Genomic DNA, 24,338 nt, shown 5'->3' on the forward strand with positions numbered 1-24,338 from the left:
TTTCTATTTATTTCCTTACATCTTCTCTGCAAGTAACATGTCTAAAGCAAATATTATAAGAAGACATGTACTTCTGGAGAAGAACAAAGTTGTAAAGGAGAGGGAGAAGACGAACAGTAACCCTAAATACCTCAAGCGAATTTACCCAATTGGCCTTCACAAGAGCACTTCATCTCTATCCCTATCTTCATCATCATCTCTGTCATTCTCCTTGTCGGAGAACTCGTATGATTCTTCTCTCACCGATTCTACCTTTCCACTGGATCAGAAGATTTCCGCGGCGTTCCGCTTCATTGCACCACCACCTCCAAGAAGAGAGTATAATTCTCCGGTGGCTAAACTTGCCCAGCAGCAGATTAGTCTGGCTCAGGATGCTAATGATGGGGAGTTGAGGAGGTGCAATTGGATAACAAAGAATAGTGGTGAGTTTTATTAATGTTTCATCAAATACTGCAGAAAACTTTGATTTCCTGTTTTCATGCTTTCTCGATTTATATATGTATATCATCCTTGAACATAACCCATGCTAATCTTTACTGCATCGTTTCAATTTCATCAGGATCCTGATGGGCTCCAGTTTTCCTATTTTCATCATTTGAAAAAAAAAAATAGTTTATGACTTTGCTCTGGAGAAAAATGGAATGGAAAAATGGTCGTAGGAGTTGGTACGTGGAATCTATAGAAAATGATAGTAAACTTCATAAACAAGAAAGTCATAAAGGCTTTCGTCACTACCAAGTAGTTGGCTAATGATACATGCAAGTTATTAACATATATATTCTGAAAGACAATAATACAAATGACAACAACATATGCGAGGCATTTAACATTTTATCGACTCTACAGCATATTCTTTGCCAACTCCAATTAACTGTTTGATTATCTACTGCACAACGTGTGGCAATGGATCGTGTTTGTCTTTAAAAAAAAATTATTCCTTTTTTTTTTTTTTTTTGTGCGTCAAACCCGCAACATGCAGCATATACAAATAGAGTTTTGTATTCGCGCGGGTTTCAAATTGTGTCACTCTGTCGTATTTGTAACTCTGTCATAAATATACACAGAAAATAAAATAAAATTGTTTTTGCCGGAGTAAATAAAGAATTTTATGCAGATATGCATTGATCCTGTTCTTTCATTGCACAGATAAAGTTTATGTAGCGTTTCATGACGAATGCTGGGGAGTTCCAGCATACGATGACAAGTAAGTCCATCGAGACTCTTATGATCATGTCTAATTAATCAAAAAATTAAGTGGTGATTAATTAAATAAATCTATCTATCTGGATGCAGTCAATTGTTTGAGCTGCTTGCACTGTCTGGTATGTTGATGGACCACAATTGGACTGAAATTGTGAAAAGAAGGGAGCTTTTCAGGTAACCTAGTTCTTTTCTAGCTATGTCACTGCAATTTATAAAACTCTGGGTACTATTTCATAGATCTTATGCTTTAGTTCGTAACGCAGGGAAGCGTTTTCTGGATTCGATCCGAACAAAGTTGCAAAAATGGAGGAGAAAGAGATTGCGGAAATAACTTCCAACAAAGAAATAATGCTGGTAGACTGCAGAGTGAGGTGCATTATAAACAATGCCAAATGCATATTGAAGGCAAGCAGGAAAACTATAACATGATATAAATTATTTATTAGTTGTTGACATTGTACTTAATCTTCATTAGTTATCTAACCAATGCAGATTGTGAGGGAGTTTGGATCTTTCAGCAGCTACATTTGGAGTTATGTGAATCACAAACCAGTCATAAACCGATTCAGATACCCCAGAAACGTTCCTCTCAGGACTCCGAAAGCAGAATCCATGAGCAAGGACTTGATCAAGAGAGGGTTTCGATACGTTGGACCGGTGATCGTGTACTCGTTCATGCAGGCTGCAGGGTTGACAAATGATCATCTGGTGGATTGTTATAGGTACAGTGAATGTGTGAACCTTGCTGAAAGACCTTGGAGACATATCTAATTATATATATTTATTTGACGTAATCTGAATTATGTACCAAATATATATTCTTTAGGTGCATCTTTCAGTGTAATAAATTAATAATTTGAATTATGTATTTAATTAAGTATGAACCATGAAGATTGACCTAAAAAACGTATGTACTCCAAAAGAATGATAATTTGGTTGGTGCGGTACATATATGTAAATCATATTAAAGAAAACAGACAGATACACATTTTTATGAGTTCAATAAATTAGTTGTGACCGGCTAATTGTACGTAGTGGTGTAGCTCTGTTGTATGTAGATTATTTTTTTGTAATAATGTCCTTGGAAATATTATGTTGTTTTCTAACAGAACATGTTAGCTATCACTAACCAGCACTAGGGTTTATACTATTAGTGACATTTATTTTCATTTATACATGAAATGTTTTAAGTTCAACGAGTTACTAAATATCAATCAATGTGGTAAAAATGGACCAAACAGCAAGGCCCAACCTAATCAATGGGCTTTATAACTCACAGTACTAGACCAATTGATCCTTCGATAGCCAGCCAATCCAAGCACCCAGTGTCATGTTTCTATTTCAAATCTGCTTTCTAAGCTCCCATGCCGTGATAATTTCTTCAACATGACATAATGAACACATATGCTCTTCGTAGAAAAATAAGATAAACTCCTCCAGATGACTGCATTGCGTTGACAAAAATATAATCCGGGTCAAGTGTAAAAGACGAGAAGAACTTCCACACATTTGAAATGTCACAATGATATCAGCTCAAGTCAATCCCGTTGGTATTCAAAATGTAGGTAAGTTTCTCTCGTGAGTAACCCGGAAAACACAGTAAGTTGATATACTGCATAACCAGTATCACCCACTAGACAGAATCACTAAGGAGACAGACAAGCAGACAAGTCCGAGTCCCACGTTTTGTCTGCCTCTGTTTAATTGTTGGTGCCATAATTTTGTCTTTGCATCTTAAACCCTATTTCTAGTAAATCCAAGTGGCAAATATAGTAATATACTAGCACTAAACAACAACTCAGTATTTCAAGATTAGGTTTCCACTTTCAATCCTTTCCATCGCAGTCTCCGTCGTCCGTCCCACCACCAATAATATTACTTATCACTTGATTAATCTATCTATTAATTATAATAATTAATATCAATAAGATCCATTCGTGTGGGGTCTGCTCTGATTAAGCAAACAACGATTCTCATGATCAGCTCATATGGGAAACCCATTGACTGCCCTCGGAGATTGTTAGTTGAGAACCCTTAACCCATTTTTCAACCAATGTCTATCTTCCTTCAAGATAAAGTCCAGCATGAACCTTGTTCATAGTGACAGCAATGAAACCCCACCACTAATTAGGCAGATAATCAAGTTGCCCACTTGCCCTAATCAGTAGGGTTACAGATGGTCGAGTCAATCACCAGTAATCCATATCGCATCGTACGCAACTTAATCACTCGTGCACTACAACAGATGTAAATATTCATACAAAAATCCTCAGTGCAATTCAATATAAATTGTATGCGTCTCCTCACATGCATGGGACCATTCTTTAATCGCCCGCACGTAAAACAACTCTACATCGGCACCCCTTTTTTATTACTTGATTTGAGTTTCGGGGATTAGATTCGAGTGTCCAAACTCGGGAGTTTGAGTTTTCAATCGAGCTGGAAAAATAAGCAGGCTTGGATACCGTATGACGGCTTCAGCAGGGTCCAGGGACCAATAAGGCAGTGCATGGAAGCATACAACAAAAAACCCAGAAACTGTTAGAGGAAAACAGCAGGCAAAACAATCTGCTGGCGGAGGGACGGAAGAAACGCAAAATACAAAAACGTGTCTTATCCAAGTGATGGCTTCGTGGGACCTTTTTTTACAATGTGGTGGTGGTAATATCATGTTTTGCTTTCTCTGTCAGCATCGACGACATTTTCTTTGGAAAAATATCTCCCTTCCTTGCTTGCTTTTATACAATTACGATTACGATTACGATTACGGTTTCGTTCCAATTTTCAACAATCTTGACGTAACCAACACTCGCTTCTTTTTCAAATGGAATTAATTAATCCCTTAAATCCAGACAAATAACGCACACCAAAATTTAATCTATCGATCTGTGGGTGGCAGTGGCAGCTTAATGTTTGTCAACAAATAAGGACGTCATTCGAAACATATATTAGTATTCTATACCTCTTTTGTAAACTATATAATATGACGGTTGACCGGCAATCAAAACCTCTAGTCAGATCTTCAGGTTTGTTTGAAATTTTCAAACGGAGTTTTCAGGAAATCATTCTTTTTGAAACAAAGACATAATATTTGTCACAAAATTGTGAGCAGTATTTGATTTCCATAACCTACGCGACTGGTTTCGAAGTAAGCAATGTCCCTCCCTAGGCGGTTTGATAAATCCGTTATATCATGCAAACGTGAGTTAGACCAATTTTCCAGCATTTTGCATGCAAGTTCGAATTTGTGAGAGGAGCTCCTCAATGAAAATTGGAAAACAAAACATAAGGTAGTTCAGAATTCAGATGCTTTTATCAGACCAAAGTCATATAAAAAAGGAAAACTTTCTACACGAAAGGCAAATGAAAATACATGTAACTTGAAACAAAGCCACAATTTACAGAATCCTTCTTTTTCTTGATTTCATTCTACAAATTATTTATCCAACAACGTCATCAAGGAGTTAAAGAAAACGAAGTCAAAAAATCAAAAGCCAAAAAACAAAGAAATACAACCAATTCTACTCTCAGCTCCTCTCGCTCAGCAGATTGTCAAGAATATTTACAGCAGCAGATTCCTCCTACAGTCGCTCGTCACTACAAACGCCTTCCGATATGGGAAAAACGGTAAACCCAAATCTAATCTTTAACAAAGGGAACCAATCCTTCCACTCCCACGCAGCGAGCGTTGCTGCCTCAGTCTCAAAACTGGCACGAAGTGCCGAGCCTCTGTCTCTGCCTCTGACCTAGGGTAACAGATTTGCGTTTGGCAAATGCCGGGTACAGCAGATCTTGAAACTTCTCCAGAAACAAGGTCCACTCATCCTCGCTCATGTCAGCCAGCTTCACAAAGCTCATGCTTGCAGGAAGTTGCTCGTTTGCACTCCTGTGCCCCGATGATGTATTCGCCGTGTACCCGTTTTCTGGTTTGGAACCCTTATACTTCAGGCGGCTCTTCTCTCCCAAAACTGTATTCTTCAGCGACATAGAAAGTTTTGAAACGGTTGGGACCTTTTCTGGAGTTGGCATATATGCCAATGCCTCTTGTTCTTCCACTTCACTGTCCTCTTCCTCCTCGATGCTTTCTTCAAGTTTAGAGAGAAGTGAGCGGCCATGCCCACTCCCATTTGCAAATGGAAAGGATGATGACCTGTTCAGATAATCATCTGCTGCAAATTTGGAGGTGTAGTCTTCCTCTGTGTCCTCACAGTCTATGTCAAACAGGAACTCCTGATCTTCCGAATCAGCCTTGGGAGACGGCACCTCCTCCCTCTCTGCCAACATCTTCCTCGCCTCCATACAAATTATCTCAAGTTCACTGGGTTCCTCCTCGCCACTGCGAAATTCCCTGGTCATCATCTCACCTATTTCAGCAAGACAGAGACCATATGCAGCAGACTCCTTCAGGAAAATGGTGCAAAGAACCAAAACCCTGAGACAAGCCTCTCGAATCATGGGCAGCTCCCTGCGCAACATCTCACAGTCCTCAAGTGGATCAAGTATTTCTATGTACTCAAGCTCGTCATCTGTGAAAGGAATGGAAGCCTGAGGCCAATGAATCCACTCAAAGTAGGGGTCCTCCAAAGTTTCTGGCAAACAAAGGCCATGGTCAATTGGAATGAGCTCCACTTGACCAAACATCCCGACACCATCCAGTTTCCTAACTAAAAGGTTCCCTGCATGCCTGTCTGTGTTAAAAATCCTAATGTCTAATATCCCTATACGATGCACAGAAGTTACGGGGAAGCTGGATGTCCCGTGATCACTGGCATCAAAATCATGTTGGATGAATTGCTGGCAAGATGCAATCTTGCTAACCAGCTTCTTCTGAGGAGTCTTATTCCCGTTCACCCCATCGTTTATGTTAAAGATAGAGTGAGTGATCTTCACCAAGGCAGTGGGAGGCACATTGGCAAAGTGATCTTTGTCAAGCAGGAAAGCTGCGACTTCTCTGAATCCAGTCTCCCCAACTCGGACCGAGCGCTTCAAACCTGGTTGCCCAAGAGCTTTACCGACAAAACCTTTCGGGTTGTTAGGTGCAAAAGGTTCTTCATCAGTTGGCTTCACTATCGAAACACACTCACCTCTGCTGTTCCTGAAATAGTATGCACCTCCAAGCCCACTATGAACAGGAATTGGATCAACCCCCATCTTGATGGCCTTCACCATATCCTTGACCACTTGTTTTGTCCTCGCAAACCGATCTGAGTTCCCTAATGTCTCTATAGGACCACTCCGATCTCTCTGCTGCAGATCCCTTCCAGTAGGTGAGAGACATGGAGTTGATGAACTTCTATGCATAAGGTTCCTCGTGAGAAGAAGAGGGGAATCATTCCTAACCGCACTCAGATCATTCTTCAACACCAAATCCCCAAAAGTCAACGAGCTTTCATCGGTTGGGACATTGAGAGCAATCTGCAATCTTCTCTTCACAGTATGGACATTATCACTGCGATCCAAATCCATCCCCAAGACACATCCACTTTCAGTTTGCACAAAAACTCGCCTCCTACCAGTGTGCTGCTTCCCTTCCATTCTCTTGCTTCCATGGTACTCCGCACTGAGCGGATTGCTAAATAGTGCCACTGGCATCTGGGTCGCCACTGGGCTGTCCAGCTTACGAGACATTATGCAAACGGAAGTGACAGTTTAGGAGGCCGGCAAGAGAGGCGGCGGTAGAAGAGAGCCAAAACGTTGCCGAGCTCTGAAGCGGCTGATGACAGAATGAATAGAAATCTTGATTCCAAGACGATCATAAGATAAGGACTTCCAGAACCCACCAAGATTCCGTGAGCAAAAAGACCTTGAGGAACGAACAGGAGACCGAAGAATCTACACTGGAGCTCAATGCTACATTCAGTGAGAAGCCAACGTCATCCTCCTCTAAAAAGTAAAGAATCTGCATCGAAACGTAACGGTCGGACATTAAATTCATTATTTTTACATGGATACGTAGATCTTAGAACAAAGAGTGGATCAAATACAGAAAGCAGTTCACTTAATTGATTGAACTTTGCATAAATTAACATAAAAACAAAGCATCCATAACCTGTAATACACTCTACAGTTTCTCAACACCCAAATATTCTTGGAAATTTCGATTAAATTCAAAATGGAACACACTTTAAATTCTAGTCACTGAACCTAAATCCTATAAATTTCCATTTTCGGCCCCCCAAATTAAAATTACTGAACCCTAAATTGTATGCGATTCGATCCGCGAGCATAATTTCAACGATAATACAAAACCAACGATGATAAAATAACAATGAATCGGAAACGACAATGAAGAACAAAATCTGACCATTACTGAGCCACAAAATAGTGTAATCAGAGGCGGCGACTCACCAGAATGCAAGATCTGGAAGAGCTATCAACCGAAGCGAGCACGGCCGTCAAAACAACGAGACGAAATCCTTAGCGCGCGCACCCCTCCTTGAAATTTGACTGAGAATCACGGGAGGCTCAACGGACGGCGTGAGACGCGAAAGGCTTGGGGGAGGAAGGGGAGAGAATCGCCCGAGTCGACTCACAAAAACCCTCGCGAGTTTTCCTGCGTCGCCTCTTTCGTCTTGCTCTGAGTCTGTAACTATTCTTCGCCTTCTCTCTCTCTCACAGCGGTCTCTTCCCCCCCCCTGCACGATCTTTAACTCAGCGCGTATATCCGGGTTAAGCAAACTAACCCTGGTTAGAATCTCACCACCCCCCCCCCCTCTCTCTCTCCTCTCTCTTTCTCTCTCTTGCTTCTGTTTATTTGGTTCGAAGACTCTAGAATACGTAATGTGGGTCGTTGGATCGGTAGACTCCCGGGAGTCGTGGGCCGTGCGATGCTATTGGTCCTCGATGTGGAGCCGATGAAGAGATTTTTCAGTGTGATCGGTACACGAATGATACATCACGTGTCATTATACAAATGGAAAGATATGTGTGATAAAAAGTTAATAATTTAAAAAATAAAATTTCTCACCGTTCCTATTAAAACACGTAATGTATCATCCTATGCCGATCTGACCGACGAATCCCTCGAGCCCACGGACGACTCAACAGTTGAATTAATCGTTCATTGGGCGAAATTACCCCTGGATGTGGGCTGTGAAATACCAGAGCTGCCGCTGGAGGGTGGGAGTGGCAAAATTTTCCTGCTACCGAATCAGGGTAACTTGTGGGGGCCGGCTGCGAATAGTACAGGTGTTGCTTTAGGTGGACTGATCGTACGGTTTGAAGTGACTCAGACTTCTTTTGATCAGAAAAGGATTATGTAGATTTCTCTTTTTTCGGGTCAATAAAGTCAATTTACAAATTGGGTGGGATGGGAGCAAATTTCTGAAGCAAGTAATTGTTTTTATTTTTATTTTTTGCAAAGATTGGTATGAATGGGAAAAAAAATAAAGAAATTAAATATCATTCAAACCTAAAAAATAATAATTGAGAATGCAATACCTCAAAGTTAATGCGGTTGAAAAACCACTTAGTACTATAATTTAAGAGAATTATTCTTCATTTGTCAGTAATAGATTTAAGTTCGATTCTCGTTAAAGATGAATTTAAATCACATTATTGTTAACCTATTATACGAGTTAGCCCACTCATTCGTCCATTGATATAGAATCACCAAGTATTCTCTATTCATTGGGCGTTGATGACTCATTTTCCTTTTTCACACTCTAATTCATATTGTTGACAAAATCCATTTTGCATTATATCAAAGGAATTTATTGGTTTGGACCGAATAAGCAATGTCACGCGATCATTATCAAACTGAATGCAATTTTTTTGTTGTATGTGAGGATCCTACCAGAGCATCTTCTGCTTCTAACAAAGAATGAATTAGGTCAGAATCGTTCTCAACGAATCGTTGTTTATTTCACATAATTCATTCTCATCTTATCTCCTATTGATTCATAACTTCTTCAATTCCAAGTAAATAAACGTATCATCTCTTCATTTAGTTTATCTCATATTGTTAATGATACGGAATCATCGATTTTATCATCTTGTTAAGTGGACAAGGACAAAGATTTTGAGACAAAAAAATGTGTGTAAATTACGTTTTCACTTTTGGAGCAGAGCAAGGACGGTGATATTAGAGCAACATTAAACTAAATTTAAATCAAGTAAATACGACACTTCACCCGTAGCAATTAGCCATATGGCTTGATTACATTCTTAATTAAACAAGTTTAAATTAATATTAGGGTTTAGGTAGGGCCGGCACATGGTGCTCCATGCATTGCCATTCCAAAGGTTACAAAATTCCCGAAGACTGCAGACTCTCCCATGTGATGGTGATGATAAAACTGATAATTACTTTAATATCCAACCTGTCGATATTATCCATATCACCTTCTTTTTTTTTCTTTTTTTATAAATAAATTGTTTTCAACTACATGAAATCAGCCAATGAACCATTCATCGTTAGATTCAATGAAATTTAATCTATTTTGCCGTTAATGTTGACACAATTTTACTTTTAAGAGTAAATCAGCTGCTCGCATTCTAGCATTTGACGGTAATGGGTAAAATTTCATTAAATTTGACAGCGAATGGTTGGTCTCTTAAATAGTTCAAGGCGTTAATTTACCCAAAAAATAATTTAGAAAGTCGAACGACAGTTTATCCCTAACAAATAGGTAATAGGGATAATATTGACGGGTTGGATAATGTTTGAGACAAACTCAAAAATACACATGCTTAATATAATGTTTAAGACAAGATAATCGTTATGCAAGTGAGAGTATTTACGTCGTTGATGTATTATAAGATCCAATCACACGAAAGCCGCTTGTCCTTTTCAATTATTGAAGATTTTTTTTTTTTTTTTTAGACAAGGGGAGTAGAAATTGAATCCCAAAAAATCTCGTTTGTAGATAAAAACTTTAACGAACTAAGCTACAAACCTTTGGTGATATTGGAAAAAAATTATATCTATTTGTTTAATTTTGGATTCATAAGCTATAAATGCTAAAATCTTAAATTATGATACTTGCCATTCTTTAGATTTGTAGAACATTTTCTGCCACGTTCATTGGACCATATTTTGTCTTTCCATTGCTAATCAGACAGAATACCCATAAAAAAGCCATATCGCAGAGCCACACCGGTTTGCCCAGCGACCCGATGCATTGGATTAGCATATCAGGAACCCTACACAAGCATACAACAGACAAATCCCAGTCAATGGCATCCTGCCACGTAACACCCGAAGATTATCCAGTTCTGCAAACCAAGTGGCGCCGTCGGATTGTTGAGCAGTGTCACCCTCAGCGAGGGTCGTAGGGTTTCCGGTGGGCGGTGAAGGGCGCACATGGATTTGGATTTTTAAGGGTCAGAGTCAGAGACGCAGAACAACTGGGAGTTTTTGTTTTGTTATTCAGAGCTTCTTCTTTTAGGCCGCCGAGGGTTATCGTGTACTGTTCACGTGGATCAACCTCCATGCAGACGGTCGAGACTTCAAAAATGATTAAAGCGTTACGATCTTATAAGTAGACGGTTTTAAGTTTTAATTTTGTGGATTACGAATTTGATACTTAATTAGTTAAATTTATATAAACAAATTTGATGCACTTTTAATAAAAGAGTTTACAAGCAGAAGCACATTTTAGAGAAACATTTTTAAACGGACCCTCAAAATAGCGTAAACATAGTACTTCCAATGTTGTTGCTCATGTCCCATGACCGATTGCACCTATATATATATAATATAGCATAATGCGAGGTTCAAAAACTTTTGGAAAATTAGCTATATCATTTTTCAATAACGACAACATATCAAATATCGACGATATAACAATGACATAACAATAATAGAATAATGACATAATAGCAACATAATAAACAACGATAATTTTTCCAATCAAATCTTAAAGTATGTTTCTTGTAGCTAATTGCTCAATTTTCCTTATATTTTTATGAAGAAATATTTTAGTTATGTGCGCAAATTTTGTACATTTTTATTGTAATCCTTTGACATTTTTGTTGTCATTTTCAAATTTATATTTTATACGCGTCTTTATACATTGCTAATTTTTTTTCACTGAATATAGTTGTTTTGTTCAAAACATCGGCCTTTCAAAAAGTAATCATTTTTATCCTAATCAAAATATTGGATTATTGGATTGGCCCAAAGACTGTTACTGGATCTGTGTTATCATCCCAGAAAAGGGGCTCGCAGCTAATCTGCATTTAAAAAATAGCCCATATGATGTCTAGACTCCGACTTGTCATTTTGTTGGGATTTGGATCCTCTTCTGAGCTAATAGAGAAGATCCTCTTTACCCATCATCGTAGACCGTTGAATTTTTATTCAACGGCTACAAACAGTGGAGTTCCTTTAAAATTATAATAATTGTAGCCGTTGGATAAAAATCTAACGACCCACGATGATGGATCAGGAGGATCCTCTCCATTAGCTTAGGAGAAGATCCAAATCCATTTTGTTGGTCTTCACATCAAAACAAAAACTCTGCAACTTTTATGAATTTATTGCGCTTTTCTCTTCACCTGTTACCTTCAGCTCAACACAACAACAACAAAAATTTATTTCACTAAATGAGATGGTTATATAAATTCTAGAATACTGCTGTGCTCGATTTTACGTTAAGTCTTCTATTATCTCTAAGTACTTCTGTTTGGACCTAAATTTACGCTATCGGCCCATACAAGCAAGGCCGTTAGATGAGTAAAGTTCTAGACCGTTTGATGATAAAGTGGTTGAGATAATTTTCAATTATTATTAAGGAATAATATTGTGGTTTTAATCATAGTATTATCTCTTAATATATATTGGATTATCTAAGCCTAATATTGGCTATATCCAGCGGATCGTTTAAAGATAAATGATATCTAAAAGATAGCTAGGTTGTTGCTTACCTTGAGAAGTCTTTGACCTAGACTCTAGCTGATGAGTTTGAATTAAAATCAAATTCTACACAAGTGAAGCCGCACCACACATCTGCTTCTATAAATACAAGGCTGCGAACACCATAGAGAGGACCTCCAATTCAACACACAATTGCCCTGCGCAAAACCTCTCAAACACCTTGAGATTTTTCCCTTTCTTTTTTCGCCGACACATCTTCAGTTTGGATAAACAGCACTGTGAAGGCAACCGGCGAACATCTTCAGTTTGGATAAACAGCACTGTTGTCGTAGAATCAGCCGTTCCCGAAGCACCTTCAGTTTGGATAAACAGCACTGCATCGAGGCCGACTGGTTATCTATCCAAGTCTCGGTCGAGAAGGATTTTCAAATCCTTATTGGCAGAGGTCATCTCATTAGCCTTTTCGGCAAAGTGAGGTGTTACCAGGTTACTACATTCGGCACCCAGAGAGCCGAATTTAATATTGAACTTCGTAGAACTAGCAGCCTTGTCTTCAGGCTCGAGAATCCAAAGGCCGAGATTTGTTCCTTCCTCGGCCGCAGTCGCAAGATAAAGAAGTCAGCAACGCGCTCAACGCAACATCAACAAATTTTACTCCTCGGCCTAGCTCGGCCGACGAGTTGGCACGCCCCGCATTCGACCGAAGGACGTAGTTAGCTTATTAGTTACTCGGCCTGCGCGCCACATAGGTTTTGTAATTTTTAGAGTCAACATTTTGGCACGCCCGAATGCGTGCAGGCCGAGTAACTAATAAGCTAACTACGTCCTTCGGTCGAATGCGGGGCGTGCCAACTCGTCGGCCGAGCTAGGCCGAGGAGTAAAATTTGTTGATGTTGCGTTGAGCGCGTTGCTGACTTCTTTATCTTGCGACTGCGGCCGAGGAAGGAACAAATCTCGGCCTTTGGATTCTCGAGCCTGAAGACAAGGCTGCTAGTTCTACGAAGTTCAATATTAAATTCGGCTCTCTGGGTGCCGAATGTAGTAACCTGGTAACACCTCACTTTGCCGAAAAGGCTAATGAGATGACATCTGCCAATAAGGATTTGAAAATCCTTCTCGACCGAGACTTGGATAGATAACCAGTCGGCCTCGATGCAGTGCTGTTTATCCAAACTGAAGGTGCTTCGGGAACGGCTGATTCTACGGCAACAGTGCTGTTTATCCAAACTGAAGATGTTCGCCGGTTGCCTTCACAGTGCTGTTTATCCAAACTGAAGATGTGTCGGCGAAAAAAGAAAGGGAAAAATCTCAAGGTGTTTGAGAGGTTTTGCGCAGGGCAATTGTGTGTTGAATTGGAGGTCCTCTCTATGGTGTTCGCAGCCTTGTATTTATAGAAGCAGATGTGTGGTGCGGCTTCACTTGTGTAGAATTTGATTTTAATTCAAACTCATCAGCTAGAGTCTAGGTCAAAGACTTCTCAAGGTAAGCAACAACCTATCTTTTAGATATCATTTATCTTTAAACGATCCGCTGGATATAGCCAATATTAGGCTTAGATAATCCAATATATATTAAGAGATAATACTATGATTAAAACCACAATATTATTCCTTAATAATAATTGAAAATTATCTCAACCACTTTATCATCCAACGGTCTAGAACTTTACTCATCTAACGGCCTTGCTTGTATGGGCCGATAGCGTAAATTTAGGTCCAAACAACTTCATATATCTTTTCAGCTCAAAAAAAAAAAAAAAAAAAATATATATATATATATATGGAGTAGAATTGATCATGTCAAAATTGACTGAAAACGAGTAAGTTTGTCACACGTTTTTACATTTGTTTATAAAATTATGTTGACTTCTGAGTCCTGTACAACCTCTGAGAAATTCATACACATGTTTGACAGCTACTGCTAGCTAAACAGATTTAGGGAGGTGTAGTCAAACTTGGATTTAAGAGGATTTTAAAATACTTTAAAATCTTAATGTAGTCAATTAAAAGATTTTAAAGGATTTTAGAATTCATTCAAATCTAGGTGTAGTCAATTAAAGGATTTTAGAATCCTTTAAAATCTAGGTGTAGTCAATTAAAAGATTTTAAAGGATTTTAAAATCCATCCAAATCTAAGCGTATTCAAAAAATTAAGATTTTGGAGGATTTCAATAAGTTGTGAATTTTGTGGGATTTGAGAGCCAAAAATATATATAACCAATACTAAAAAGAATCCAACCTCACCCCCTAGGATTTCAAATCCTTCCACCACAATCCACCACAATCCATTCAAATTCTTTAAAAATCCATATGAATTTTGTAGGAGTCTTTAATCCTCTTAAATCATATCAAATCTATCACTTTTAAAATATTTTAAAATCCTTTAAAATACCCCATTTAATTCCCAAGGTATTGATTTACAAGTATTCCCAGACTTGGTCTCCCGTCGCAATCTAATCTACCATCATTGGTTGGAACTTTCACTCGGAACCAATATATTTAGTCAAGGTTATACGTATTAAAACTCAACCATCAAGCAACCTCAGATTATAAAAAGGGCACGGGTGATTATTATGACTCTCAACAATAAAAAAACAAACAGAAGTTATTTGGCCATTAATCTGGTTCTACTGTTTTAGTTAAAAGAATACTGGTTCAGTTTCGTTGACAGAACAATCGTAAGATGGTTAAAGTCGAGGACAAGCAGGAGCTCGTCGATGTTGCGTGTTTTGATGGTGTCTTCTTGCATCTTTGTATCGTCATCAGCGGGCGAAGGAGAAAGGGTAAGGAAGGATAAAACTGTAGCAAAGAGTGCAGGGCCAGAGGCAACCATGGTTGTAGCCGCAAGGCACTTCTCTTCAGCACACAAAGTTAGGCTCGACTAGTCAAGTGATGAGTTCCTCGCTCTTTAATTTTCTGAATAATTAGGGTTCAGTTGTAAAGTTTGTGTAAACGCTGCTTTTGAATGTGAATATGATTCAAACTAATATTGGTATTTTAATTTACCACACCTGTCTGCAGATAATGTTTCAAATGGTATATTGGCTTTGATTAGAAGAATTCAGGAAAGGGTGATTAGGAAAAAGTGTGTGATTAATTAAGAAAAACAATCACTAAAGTTGGAGATTCATTAAACATTACTGGGCGCCATGCACAATTTCAAAAATAAAGGGTGACAAGTCCCTAACATTTATTCAATCTTACACAGTGGATCTTGGATTCGTAATTTCTTCTAAATCCGCATCTCCTTTCTCTTTGCTCTTCCAAAACGACAACACATCATAGAACTGTGTCAAAACAAGATTTAAAAATGTAATTGTTATAAGGTAAGTTTACTTAAATATTTGAGAATTTACTTATACAATGTCACACACGCACAATTTTATTCTTCTCTACAAGAAAGTAGGATACAAGGTTAACTCAAATACAAAATTAAAACCAATCCCTAATTAAACAAGCAAATCTAAATCTTGTCGACGAGGTAACTTAAATATATTTTCTTTCAAAGACTAACGTAGGACGTAACTTCCAAAATCATTATTGACTTAATTTCTTATTTCCTCTTCTCCAACGAGAAATTTTTCAGTGTATCGGAAACACAGTTTGATATACCAAGTGTCATATATTACAATTAGTTGAAATTTTTCATCAAGTTTTCCATTAATTGTATTATTATACTTGGTTTACATGTTCCCGGCATATTGAAAATCTCTTTTCCCCAACACTCCCACTTAATCTTGTGGTGATAATCATGAGTTTGTCAAAGAGAAACCAAAACTAAATTTCAAATTTAGTAAATTTAACCAGTAACTTCCAACACTCATGAAAACCATGCACACAATCGGCACCAACTTTATCCGATGTAACCTCACTCAAATCTGGCGATTCTGGGCCACTGCCATTCCAGTGGTCATCACTCCAAGCCCTCGAGTGGCTGTCGCGAAACTTCAAATTTTCCTCCAAATTCTCAACTTCTAATTCACAAAAGCCATTCTTTTCTTCACTCCCACTCTCCCTCTGAAGAAGAAGTAGGAGAGATTTTCAAGAAATAAGAACAACAATAGGGCAATAACACAATAAGGTGGCATCACAGCAAGGTCACGACAACAATACAAATAGTAAATCACGATCACGAAAAGACAAAGCAAGCACCACAAAAGCATACAAACAAACCCTAAAAAATTTTAGAGCAAAGACATGGAAAAACCCTTAAAAAAATTAGAACAAAGTGAAATTTCATGAATGGCAAATGTTAATAAACTAAAGTTAACATACCGATTGAGGTTCTCTCCTTTTGCGAGGCTTTGAGACGAGGATTTGCCACGAGCCTTCCTTATGCGTGCGAATTTGACTCATACCATCGTTTACCCCTTTGCCTTTGATCTCTTGATGATGATCATCTTCAACATCGAAATCGGATTCATATAAAGAAGGAAGCTCCGACGGATCCAACTGAACACTCTCCTGCTTATCCTCAAGAGTCTTGGCTATTAACTCATCATTATTATCGTTAATAATCTTATGATGGTGATTATGATGATGATCATCATGGTTGGGATTGGATTTGCTGCTTCCTGTGAATTTTGTCGCAGCAGAGGACAAGTAATTTACCAAAAACTTCATTTCTAGAAATCTAAATTCGGGGCACAAACCGAAGAAACATAAAATCTTACAGAAAAATAGTGCCCATAAAAAAGAAATGGAAAATGGAAGAGTCAGAAGGATTAAAATTGGGATGCAAATTAAGAGGAAGAAGGAGAGCCCTACACAGAGACATGCCTTTGCCCACAATTTTATCACTTGAAAAAATAAAACTGAAATCGAATAATGATTATTCTGTGAAAAAACCGCACAAGGCATTGAATCTGTATGACTAATATGATTCTGAAGTTTCACAATTTCCAATCAGTTTAACACAATGAAGAACAGAAGATCATATGTTTGATTGCTTTCAATTGTTCATCCCTCCATTACGAAGCTAATTAAGGTGTTAATTAAGAGTTAACACTTAATTAGCTCGCGAGGGGGGCAAGCACCGGTTGATGCTTGCCACGTGGCGGGATGAATGGGGGACTGGCCTCTCCAGGTGTGACTTGTCACTCGAATGCAGGCTCCATCTTGTATGTGTAACAACATTACGGAGTGATTGAGGTAATATAAATAGCATCAGGAGATTAATTAGCAAAAATCATGCAAAAGCACGTACGTACGTGGGGATGGGGTTATTGTGCATGTATGTAGCCACATACCATGCACGTCCTTTCGTTTCCTACAATTCTTCGTAATCATTGGCAATCCATGCATGACGGATCTGCACGAACTCCATAAAAACTGCACGAGAGTACGGGCCTAGCCTGCAGGGCCATCATGTCATTAGTAAGTGAATTAAGGGCTGATTAGAGAGAAGTTGACAGTGTTTAAAATATCGGCATAAATGAAAATATTAATATACAAATTTGTTAAATACCAATGAATATATAGGGTATTAATATCAATGTCAGATGCTTTAGATGAAAATGATTGAAATTCACTCAAAAATGTATTAATTTAAAATAGAAATTTTACAGAATATTATATGTTTATTTGTCGATATTTAAAACATTGAAAGTGGTCATCCCGAAGCTTTTGTTCAAGTTGCAATTTATACGCATATTGAAATGTTAGATAATCACAAATTTAAAGAAATTATTTTTCCTAATGAACATGTATTTTCCTAAAATAACAAAACACCATATCTGTCACATGCGAAGTTTGGGAGAGAAACTTCAATCCATCAACCCTTGTGATCATCTAAGCTTGGTCGTCCTTTACATCGTGACCGTTCAATCCATCAAACCTCATGGCTTGCCAAGTAGGAAAAAGAAAAGAAAAGAAAAAAAAAAAAAAAAAAAAAGTAAAAAAGCAAGGCCTATTGAGTGACCTCACGGGAAGCACGTGAGGTCACCCACATGCTAATGTTTGCTCCAGCAAGTTCTCGCGCAAACGGAGTCACGGTGGTGACAGGGCACTGAGAGACAGAGAGAGAGAGAGCACAACCAACATCAGTTGCTGCCTCAACTAAACCGCGTAGGTTCCGCTGCCGTGCTCCGCCGGGAAAAACACCCCAACCCAATTCTCCGCCGCCTTCAGTTTTCCAATCAGACACCGCAAATCTCCAATTCCCCCGTCGAGTGTAACGTATCTGAGATTTTCTTGTCGGGGTATTTTTCAGATTTGTCCATAAAGTCTTGGAAATTAAATCCAGACCCATTGGAATTCACATAGAGGAGGATGAGAACCACCGCGAAAGGCAACCAGGAGGAGGACGAGTACGACGACGAGGAGTTTGGCTCCCGGAAAGAGGGCCCTTCTTCCAATTCCAACAGCAAAGGTGACATTTTTATCTCTACCCACCTTGTTTTCGATCATGGTTTCCTCGAATTTGTAGATCCAACGTTATATATTTAGGATTTACTGCGTTGGAAACTGTAATCTTCTTTGTTTGATTGGAATTTGAGTACGAAATATTTCACCTTTAATGTTTTTAGCTTTTTTTTTTTTTTTTTTTTTTTTTTTTTTTCTGTTGATTTTGTGGGTGTATTGAGGTGAGCATGCATTTCTTTTTTCTAATTGGCAATTTCGGATTTTCGATATGGAAACTAGATGCCAAGAACAATGATAAGGCTAGTGTTATACGATCGAAACATTCCGTCACGGAACAGAGGAGGAGGAGCAAGATCAATGAGAGGTATGCTTTGTTGCAATTGTTTTTCATCAAATTCTCATGTTTCTGTTAGTGTATTCGTAGAGTATTGCACTTTAACCGTCATTCGATTCAATTTACTGGTGTAAATGGCAGTGCTTCGGATATTTGTACAGATGACACTTACTGCTAACTAGCTGATTAGTTGATGATGCGATGCTAATTTAGCATTTACTTGTTACCTTACGAATGTAATTTCTTCTGTTAAAACAAATTCATTGCTTGATTAGTTCAAGTTCTAAAGGGTAGATAAAGTGTGAAGCTTGTATGGTTTTAATTTAAGGTGGAATCCGTCCATGTCTTTGAACTGTTGGTTGTCCAGATGGTGGTTACATCATAGATGTTGAAGTTCTGGTTCTACGACTGGTAATCCATGGTATTACATGTTGCTTGAACAAGAAACGTGTAATTGGTTAAGTGAGTTGTCAATTTACTTGTTGATAGAGTTTGAGGGAGCTTAAATTTTTCTTTCAGATTCCAGATATTGAGAGATCTAATACCCCATAGTGATCAGAAAAGAGATACAGCATCATTCCTGCTAGAGGTACGTTCTGTGTATGAAAACTGCGTAAGTTGTTAAACTTATTTTAGAAGCACACTGTCCTTAAGGTTACTTGGTTATTGGTCATCTTTTTGCAGGTGATCGAGTATGTCCAGTACTTACAGGAAAAAGTACAAAAATATGAGGGTTCATACCAGGGTTGGAGTCCTGAGCCGACAAAATTAATGCCATGGGTAATTTTCTGAATCTTGTGTACTGATATATTCACCTGAATGCTTATGCAAGTATACCTCGGAGCATCTGACTGCTTGCCTTCCTGCATAAAGTATTCTACAAATTTTTTCAAGAGTATAGTAAGTTGTGCCCCAACTCATGCTAAGCAGTTTTGGTAATCTTTTTCCTTTTTGAAGTTGTTGTCATTGGCTCTTTGCATATAAATATGATTAATTGGGTAATTATGGGATGGGCTCGATTGCTGTTAAGGTGGAATCATACTAAACCGCTTCAAATTTATGTTTTCTGGTGAATAAAAGACAATGACCATAGCTTCTGAATATGACACCTACTTTCTTGTCAAACATTTACCCCCTTCATGAAACAGAGAAATAGTCACTGGCGTGTTCAGAGTTTTGTTGGAAATCCTCAGGCCATAAAGAGCGACGCTGCACCAGTGTCACCATTTCCTGGAAAATTTGATGACAATAACATCTCTATCAATCCGAACATGCTGCCAAACAGCACACCGAATCCAGTAGAATCTGACCCTAGCAGGGATGTTGCCTCCAAAATAGTGGATCGGCAACCTGAGATAGTGAACAAGGGGATTCCTCTGCCTATGCCTCTACCAATGACTCCCCCGGTCAGAAGTGATGGTGTGCTTGCCCATCCTCTCCAGGGACAAATTTCTGATGCTCAATCAACTCAGTGCCCCACCACTAGCGCTAGCGATGTGCTGAGCCAACAGGAGGAGCTGACAATTGAAGGTGGAACAATAAGCATCTCAAGCGTATACTCACAAGGGTGAGTATTCAAACTATATATATAGAACCTACCATTTTGAGAAACATCAAAAATAAAACATACTAAGAGTCTCATTTAACTTCAGTAAATATTTGCCATACTACGTTTTGCTTCGATCCTGTCAGTTAACTATTGCGACTCCAGACCTTTATTATTGGTCACATTTGCTTAATTGTTTTGTATACTATATCGTAACGCAGTGTACGGCATGCATTTTCTTGATCAGTTTCTTTGGTTCTAAGTTCAAACTGCCCAAATTATGAACAGGTTATTAAACTCTCTGAGCCAAGCGCTACAGAGTGCAGGTGTTGATCTGTCGCAGGCTAGTATCTCAGTGCAGATTGATCTTGGGAATCGTGCAAACCGAGGGCTGTCCTCTGGAACACCTGCCTCAAAGGTATATATTGGGTATTTCATGAACAAGGAATAGTATAAGTGGTTCCATTCATTTGCTTTTCTTTCCACTGCCCTCACTACTCTCTTGTTTAACCATCTTTCTAAAAGCATGTGGGTCTGTATATTTCAAATTACAACACTCCTTCGTTCTTTCCACCCATTCTTATGGATTTCTCAACCTGTAGAGAAACGCTATATGGGACTGCTAAGTTTTAGCGCTCGTTCTCACAGACAGGATAGATGAGTCTATTTGTTTTTCTTTCCAGGATAATGATAATCCCCACTCAAGCAATCAGACGATGGCGCATTTTAGGGATGCTGGCAGCGGAGAGGACTCCGATCATGCCCATAAGCGCCTCAAGACATAGAACCAGTGTGACATCTCCTTGTTCTCCCATTTCACCCATATTTTTACTCCCGTATTCTGCTTTGGGATGTCTTAGTGCCCATCTTCCGGTTAGTGTACATGCCGTGCCTTGGTTTTTCCCTTTACATATTTCATTGAGCACATGCTGAGAACAATTGTTTCGAGTGTAACAAATGGAGCCCTTCAGGTGCGATTTCGTGGTAATAAACTTGTTAGCCCGTGTCTCAAAACAAAAATTATTTTACATTTAGCTAGGGAAGTGGAACGTAAGGTACATTCCATACACACTACCCAAGTCGAGAAAAACTTGGGTAGGGGTGTTTGACCATGTCGTTCGTTCGGACACCTTCCACAAAGTAAGAGAACCCGTGTCTGACTTTGTCGAGTCATACCGAAATGATCAGTTATCGAACTCTCCATCCGAGTGAATCAAACTTGAGATATTTTTACCAGTGAAGAGGGATACCAATTGATGACGGTGGTACCATTAGCAGAACTAAAAGACATTAAACAATAAGAACCATATTTATTATTTAACATAATAATCAGGTCATCTGTACAAGAACAAAGCAACCGGGTCGACCCATTTGGAGGCAAACGAGTACCAATACCCGTCACTGTCTACGGCAAATATAACAAACGGATGACTTCATATAGCGTCCCACTTCCAAGTTTTACAGAGTAATCAACTCTACAACTAAAAAATGAAAAAATGTGAGATAAAGAAATAACTACAGCTTGATGTCTTTCGCTACGGGTTTACTTCGATCTATTTGTTACAGTCTTACAGATGCTAGTTTTGCTTTCTCCTTCATATTATCCATGGTAGCAATTTTATTCTGTTGCAGTTGTCATTTCTTCTCGTGCTTCTCATCTTCGACATCCTGCAAGTTTCCGTTAAAATGGCATAAATCACTCGCATGGTACTTTATTTATGGCACTTTCCAAACTCGTTGGGGTCAAACTAAGTTGGAGGTTTGGTGATTATGTAAACACTGACAAAATAAATGTAAGATAAAACATGGAATTGAAAATGCACACCCGGAAAAAAAGTTCTATAGTTGAACCATGGGATAAATGAAACTTACCGAATTGTCGATCTTGTCAAAATCATCATCAAAGCTCCGATCACCATCATCACGATCATCTGAAAGTACAAAATTGTCAACAAACTGAAGAGAAAATTGCACAAGAAGGAAAACCCTAGAAAAAGAGCAGATTGTCTCCGACGTAACTACAAAGGAACTGTGGAAGGGTCTAGTACACAGCTTGAGATGGGGTGAATTTAGAGCAATAAGTTGAATGGTATATGCATCCTGTAACTTAAAGATGATGGGAAAACTCATACACGGGCATGGCACAAAATATTATACACAGGTTGCAAGTGAAAAGGTAAAGGAACTATACCCGGACCCCCATCACTGTCTTCAAGATCACCCAAAAGGAAACTATCCAAGTCCTGTTCAGCTGACGATGATTTCGAAACTAAAGGCTTTGTGTTCTTTTCAGATCCTTCTGCTTTGTCAGTTCCTCCAACAGGAGGTGTTGGCTTCACAATATGATCTTTTAGTTTCTCCGCTTCCTCGACCTTCAATTCCTCCATGTATTGCTTCTCATATCTGATCAGAAATTTATGGTCAGTCATCTAAGGGAAAAGGCTACAAACTGAGACTATAATTTTCCAAATTCACTGAGCCCTTCCCGTTAACAAAAAGTATTTTTAAGCTCCGTACACCCGATAAAAAGTATCTAGATCAATTTTGGTGCTTCCTCTTTTCTCTAAGCATTGATAAACATCTTTAAACTTTTCGTGAAACAACAGTCATAAGTTCACAACGCACGATGATGTTTTACACTAAAACAAGATGATTGATTGTCTCATGTTTAACATTATTTCTCACTTAGATGAGAAAAAACACACACCATTGCATAAAAACTTTCAAATAATATTATTGCTCAGTATGAGAAATGCTTAACCAAAATGAATTTCTACTCACGGAGCCACATGACTGCTCACAAGGGTAAAATATATCTTCCAGAATCTTCTTTCTTTCATAACTCGCGGACACAACTCATACCTCAGCCTTGAAATTTCCTGCAGGAAGGCAATCAGTATTCGCAGGAAGATATCGACAAGTCCATAACGATATCAATACAAATTTTAAGACAGTTCGTCATCAAATTGTTTAATAAATTGGGGAATCAAAGTTCGAAATACAACTCAGATGGATTGCATTGAACTTAAAACACCATGTTTGTGTTTCGCTGTATCAGAATTGAAACAGATAGAGAAAATACATTACAAAACTGACCTTGACAGTAGTAAGCACCAAAGTTGCATGCCGCTCCTGCCACTCCGTCAGATCTTTCCTTACATTCGATGCGGTCGTCGGCACATCGGAGACCTCCTCCGCCGCATCTGAAACAACTCAGAACAACGCACATTTGCTCAATTCAAAGCAATTAAACCGAAATCAGCAAACAAACGAACTGAAATCGGCCAATACCTTGGACCGGAAAATGCTTGAAGGTATCGGAAGTGAGTCCCTGGACAAAATCTCTGAGATCGTCGGTGACACCAAACTTCTTGAGCTCCAACGGCGACGGCGGCTCAGGGGCGGACGAGGCGGAGGCGGAGTTGACGATCGAGAGCGAGGCGAGCTGGGGAGGTATCATCTCGGAGACATTGAGGGACTTGATCTGATCGGCCTGCTTAAGCGCCGCCGTCTTGATCTCGTCGGCCTTCTTGGACGCCTCGGCGGCGAACTCACGGGATCGCTTGGCGGTTTCGGAAACTAGGTCGGTGATCTTGGCGGAGGTGGTTAGGGTTTGGGATTTCTTGGCCGCTTCTTCGGCGAAGGTCTTCGCTCGCTTCCATAAGTCTTCCATTGTTGTTTGATCCCTCGTTTGCTGTTTGGATACTCAAGATTTGGCAATCGTCAGAGATGCTGAAGTATTACGACGTCGTTTTGTTTGTGGTTTGTCTTGCAAGGGTGCCGCTCGCGCGTTAAACGCCTGTCGTTTAACTTTTTAATATTCTTAAATTGAATTAAGGGTTAAGCATATAAACTAAAATCCTCAATCTTTTTAGTGTCGTTCTAAATTAGTTTTAACTTTTTAAAAAATTTCAAATGAGAATCTAATCCATTTAAAACATCACATCAGGACAGCCCAGTTAATTTTTCAACAAATGAATCCCACTTTTTAGCTTACTTGAACACTAAAATAATAATAAAAACACCTTAAAAAAGACATGAAGATGAAAAAAAAAAAAACAAATTCACAAATAA

General features: G+C 38.9%; 3 protein-coding genes and 1 pseudogene across 4 annotated transcripts; 2 read left to right on the forward strand and 2 right to left on the reverse strand.

Moving 5' to 3' along the window:
• Positions 1-2: 2 nt before the first annotated feature.
• LOC137731308 (uncharacterized) lies at positions 3-1,974 on the forward strand. The gene is made up of 5 exons (XM_068470405.1): positions 3-422; positions 1,147-1,204; positions 1,294-1,377; positions 1,467-1,608; positions 1,696-1,974. The coding sequence occupies exons 1-5, from the start codon at positions 38-40 to the stop codon at positions 1,972-1,974; spliced, it is 948 nt and encodes a 315-aa protein (XP_068326506.1). The 5' UTR covers positions 3-37.
• Positions 1,975-4,558: 2,584 nt separating this feature from the next.
• Positions 4,559-7,833, reverse strand: LOC137731682 (phosphatidylinositol 4-kinase gamma 7-like; annotated as a pseudogene).
• Positions 7,834-18,145: 10,312 nt separating this feature from the next.
• LOC137731444 (transcription factor BIM2-like) lies at positions 18,146-21,284 on the forward strand. 2 transcript variants are annotated; one of them, XM_068470548.1, is made up of 7 exons: positions 18,146-18,391; positions 18,664-18,748; positions 19,238-19,307; positions 19,403-19,498; positions 19,867-20,285; positions 20,553-20,682; positions 20,948-21,284. In XM_068470548.1, the coding sequence occupies exons 1-7, from the start codon at positions 18,292-18,294 to the stop codon at positions 21,047-21,049; spliced, it is 1,002 nt and encodes a 333-aa protein (XP_068326649.1). In that variant the 5' UTR covers positions 18,146-18,291; the 3' UTR covers positions 21,050-21,284. The 2 variants fall into 2 exon arrangements, with proteins under 2 accessions (XP_068326649.1, XP_068326650.1); XM_068470549.1 differs by having other exon boundaries at positions 19,912-20,285.
• Positions 21,285-21,554: 270 nt separating this feature from the next.
• On the reverse strand, positions 21,555-23,979 carry LOC137731445 (uncharacterized). The gene is made up of 6 exons (XM_068470550.1): positions 23,556-23,979; positions 23,361-23,467; positions 23,046-23,143; positions 22,456-22,667; positions 22,137-22,195; positions 21,555-21,932 (listed from the first exon to the last, which is right to left on the reverse strand). The coding sequence occupies exons 1-6, from the start codon at positions 23,935-23,937 to the stop codon at positions 21,900-21,902; spliced, it is 891 nt and encodes a 296-aa protein (XP_068326651.1). The 5' UTR covers positions 23,938-23,979; the 3' UTR covers positions 21,555-21,899.
• Positions 23,980-24,338: the final 359 nt, after the last annotated feature.

This window comes from Pyrus communis, chromosome 4 (assembly GCF_963583255.1).
Source record: "Pyrus communis chromosome 4, drPyrComm1.1, whole genome shotgun sequence".
Lineage (NCBI taxonomy): Eukaryota > Viridiplantae > Streptophyta > Magnoliopsida > Rosales > Rosaceae > Pyrus > Pyrus communis.

Coding starts and splice junctions, on each gene's coding strand:
- LOC137731445 (XM_068470550.1), bottom strand. CDS start 23,937: ATGGAAGACTTATGGAAGCGAGCGAAGACCTTCGCCGAAGAAGCGGCC. Junction 23,468..23,555: donor CAAGCATTTTCCGGTCCAAG/GTATTGGCCGAT, acceptor GAGTTGTTTCAG/ATGCGGCGGAGGAGGTCTCC. Junction 22,196..22,455: donor AGACAGTGATGGGGGTCCGG/GTATAGTTCCTT, acceptor TTGTACTTTCAG/ATGATCGTGATGATGGTGAT.
- LOC137731444 (XM_068470548.1), top strand. CDS start 18,292: ATGAGAACCACCGCGAAAGGCAACCAGGAGGAGGACGAGTACGACGAC. Junction 19,499..19,866: donor CGACAAAATTAATGCCATGG/GTAATTTTCTGA, acceptor TTCATGAAACAG/AGAAATAGTCACTGGCGTGT. Junction 20,683..20,947: donor CTGGAACACCTGCCTCAAAG/GTATATATTGGG, acceptor TTTTCTTTCCAG/GATAATGATAATCCCCACTC.
- LOC137731308 (XM_068470405.1), top strand. CDS start 38: ATGTCTAAAGCAAATATTATAAGAAGACATGTACTTCTGGAGAAGAAC. Junction 423..1,146: donor TTGGATAACAAAGAATAGTG/GTGAGTTTTATT, acceptor TTCATTGCACAG/ATAAAGTTTATGTAGCGTTT. Junction 1,205..1,293: donor GTTCCAGCATACGATGACAA/GTAAGTCCATCG, acceptor ATCTGGATGCAG/TCAATTGTTTGAGCTGCTTG.